This window comes from Glycine max, chromosome 3 (assembly GCF_000004515.6).
Source record: "Glycine max cultivar Williams 82 chromosome 3, Glycine_max_v4.0, whole genome shotgun sequence".
NCBI lineage: Eukaryota > Viridiplantae > Streptophyta > Magnoliopsida > Fabales > Fabaceae > Glycine > Glycine max.
In genome coordinates this window covers 3999680-4003540 of record NC_016090.4, presented here as the reverse complement: position 1 = coordinate 4003540, position 3861 = coordinate 3999680, and the positions used below count along the sequence as shown (strand labels likewise).

The following is a 3861-nucleotide window of genomic DNA, read 5'->3' as shown; positions in this document are numbered from 1 at the left end:
AGCCTTGTATATTGAATGATCTGAATCTACTTCATCTTGAATTGATGGACAAGCTGAAAGATAAAAAATTCTTAATTGTCTTGGATGATGTTTGGACAGAGAATTATGTTAACTGGAGACTTCTTAAGAAACCATTTAACCGTGGGATTAGGAGAAGTAAGATTCTTCTAACAACCCGCAGTGAAAAAACAGCCTCTATAGTCCAAACTGTTCACACCTATCATCTAAACCAATTGTCGAATGAAGATTGTTGGTCAGTGTTTGCGAACCATGCGTGTCTTTCCTCCGAATCGAACGGGAACACAACACTAGAAAAAATTGGAAAGGAGATTGTTAAAAAGTGCAACGGACTGCCTTTAGCAGCACAGTCGCTTGGAGGCATGTTGAGAAGAAAGCATGACATCGTGGATTGGAATAATATTCTCAATAGTGACATTTGGGAACTTTCTGAAAGTGAGTGTGAAGTTATTCCAGCACTGAGACTTAGTTATCATTATCTCCCTCCACATTTAAAACGGTGCTTTGTTTATTGTTCGTTGTATCCACAAGATTACGAATTTGAAAAAAATGAATTAATCTTGTTGTGGATGGCCGAAGATCTTTTGAAGAAATCAAGCAAAGGTAGGACTTTAGAAGAGGTTGGTCATGAGTATTTTGATGATTTGGTTTCGAGATCATTTTTCCAACGTTCAAGTACAAGTAGTTGGCCTCATCGCAAATGTTTTGTGATGCATGACCTCATGCATGATCTAGCCACATCACTCGGTGGAGATTTTTACTTTAGATCAGAAGAACTTGGGAAAGAAACAAAGATCAAGACCAAGACTCGTCATTTGTCATTTACGAAATTCAATTCTTCTGTCTTGGACAACTTTGATGTTGTTGGTAGAGCAAAATTTCTGAGAACTTTCTTGTCCATCATCAATTATAAAGCTGCTCCATTACACAATGAGGAGGCACAATGTATCATAGTGTCGAAGCTTATGTACTTGAGAGTTTTATCATTTTGTGACTTCCAAAGTTTGTATTCTTTGCCTGATTCAATAGGTAAATTGATCCATCTGCGCTATTTAGATCTTTCTCATTCAAGTGTAGAAACACTGCCAAAGTCATTGTGTAATTTATACAATCTGCAAACTTTGAAGTTGTCTAATTGCAGAAAACTGACTAAGTTGCCTAGTGACATGTGCAATCTTTTTAACTTGGGTCATCTTGAGATATTTCAAACTCCCATAAAAGAGATGCCGAGAGGAATGAGTAAATTAAATCATTTACAACATCTGGATTTCTTTGTTGTGGGCAAGCATGAAGAGAATGGAATCAAAGAATTGGGAGGACTTTCAAATCTTCGTGGTCAACTTGAAATTAGGAACTTGGAGAATGTTTCCCAAAGTGATGAAGCGTTGGAGGCAAGGATAATTGATAAAAAACACATTAATGATTTATGGTTGGAATGGTCTGGATGTAACAACAACAGTACCAACTTCCAACTTGAAATAGATGTGCTTTGCAAGTTACAGCCTCACTTTAACATTGAATCGTTGCAAATAGAAGGCTATAAAGGAACCAGATTTCCAGATTGGATGGGAAATTCTTCCTACTGCAATATGACACGTCTAACCTTAAGTGATTGTGACAACTGTAGTATGCTTCCTTCACTTGGGCAACTACCTTCTCTCAAGGTCCTTGAAATTTCAGGATTGAATAGGCTGAAGACTATTGATGCAGGTTTTTACAAGAATGAAGATTGTCGTTCTGGGACGCCCTTTCCCTCCCTTGAATCTCTGGTCATTTTTGAAATGCCTTGTTGGGAGGTGTGGAGTTCCTTCGATTCAGAAGCTTTTCCTGTGCTTAAAAGACTTTACATAAGTGGCTGCCCCAAACTAGAGGGAAGTTTGCCGAATCACCTTCCTGCTCTGACAAAACTTGTGATTAGAAATTGCGAGCTGCTTGTCTCTTCTCTCCCAACGGGTCCCGCCATTCGAATTTTGGAGATAAGTAAAAGCAATAAAGTAGCACTGAATGTGTTTCCTCTCTTGGTAGAGACTATAGAAGTAGAAGGAAGCCCAATGGTGGAGTCCATGATAGAGGCCATCACTAACATCCAACCAACATGTCTCCGGTCTTTAACATTAAGGGATTGCTCGTCAGCCGTGTCATTTTCGGGTGGTCGTTTACCTGAATCACTGAAGAGTCTGAGTATCAAGGATCTTAAAAAACTGGAATTCCCTACGCAACACAAACATGAGTTACTGGAAACACTGTCAATAGAAAGCAGTTGTGATTCACTCACATCTCTTCCATTGGTTACCTTTCCAAATCTCAGAGATCTCAGAATCGGAAAGTGTGAAAATATGGAATATCTTTTGGTTTCAGGGGCAGAGTCATTTAAGAGTCTGTGTTCTTTGTACATTTCTGAATGCCCCAACTTTGTATCATTCTGGAGAGAAGGATTGCCTGCGCCCAACTTGATTAATTTCAGGGTTTCGGGCTCTGACAAGTTGAAGTCGTTGCCTGAAGATATGAGTAGTCTTCTCCCAAAGTTAGAATGTCTCGTCATATCCAACTGCCCAGAAATTGAGTCGTTTCCAAAACGGGGTATGCCACCTAACCTGAGAACAGTTTGGATTGACAATTGTGAGAAACTACTGAGCGGCCTAGCATGGCCATCCATGGGCATGCTTACTCATCTCTTTGTTGAGGGTCCATGTGATGGCATCATGTCCTTCCCTAAGGAGGGTTTGCTGCCTCCCTCCCTTACGTATCTGTATCTATATGGATTCTCAAATCTGGAGATGTTGGACTGCACGGGGCTTCTCCATCTCACATCCCTGCAACAATTAGAAATTAAGAGATGTCCAAAGCTGGAGAATATGGCTGGAGAAAGGCTTCCTGTCTCTCTAATAAAATTAACAATAAAGAGATGTCCTTTGCTGGAAAAACGATGCTGCATGAAGCACCCTCAAATTTGGCCTAAAATTTCCCACATCCCTGGCATTTGGGTTGACTATAGATGGATTTAGCCACCAAGGATGATCAACAGGTATCTTCTAAGTCTAACCAACTACAAAACTATTTCTGTCAAGGATATGTTTCATTTCATGTCTTTCTCCTTTTACGTTTTACTAAATCCAATTCATTCTGAAATGGAAATTGACCTTGTATATATGTTACTCAATCTACAGAGAATCAACAAATTATCAAAGGCAACGTGTGATATCATCTAAATCAGATTCACTGAAGAGTGCTGCTTAACCCCTAGCTTCGAAGAAGTAACGATACAGGTACTAAGTAACAACAATGATAAATACTTAAATATAATGATTCTCCGGAAAAATGTTACGCATCAGTGTTGTTATATTCTAACTTAATTTCTCCTTAAGATTATTGAGGCCAGAGTGAAAATGACCGTGGGAAACTTATTTTTGTTTTTCAGATATGGTTGATTGGCCCGGAGAAACTGTACCTACCCATGAATCTAAGTTCAAATTTGAACTAGTGCTAAATGTAACTTTTGATTTAATTGACGTGAAATTGACACTTTCTCATTAGCTGAATTTTTATTTGTGAGGTTTTTCGTTGGGTACAATGTGAAGGATGAAAAAATGTACCAAGAGAACTTCAGAAGGATCGGATGATTTCAGTTTATCTCTTATCCCATGTCCTATAAATTAATAGTGGTATGATTATTCTAAAAATATGATAGATATGTAGATATGTAAGAATTGATAAAGCATAATAAATATACAATTGCAATTCGGTAAATTGAAGAACATACATGCTTCTTAGACATTACTAAAAACAAAATCAAAAAAATTGTAGATCATTTTTTCCTATTGTTCACAAATAAGAATGGTACTA

At 38.1% G+C, this 3861-nt stretch overlaps 1 protein-coding gene across 1 annotated transcript; it reads left to right on the top strand.

Moving 5' to 3' along the window:
* The first annotated feature begins 44 nt into the window (after nt 1-44).
* On the top strand, nt 45-3023 carry LOC106798139 (putative disease resistance protein At3g14460). Its single transcript, XM_014774093.1, has one exon. It carries the CDS (start codon nt 45-47, stop codon nt 3021-3023), a length of 2979 nt encoding a protein of 992 aa, XP_014629579.1.
* The last annotated feature ends 838 nt before the right edge of the window (nt 3024-3861 follow it).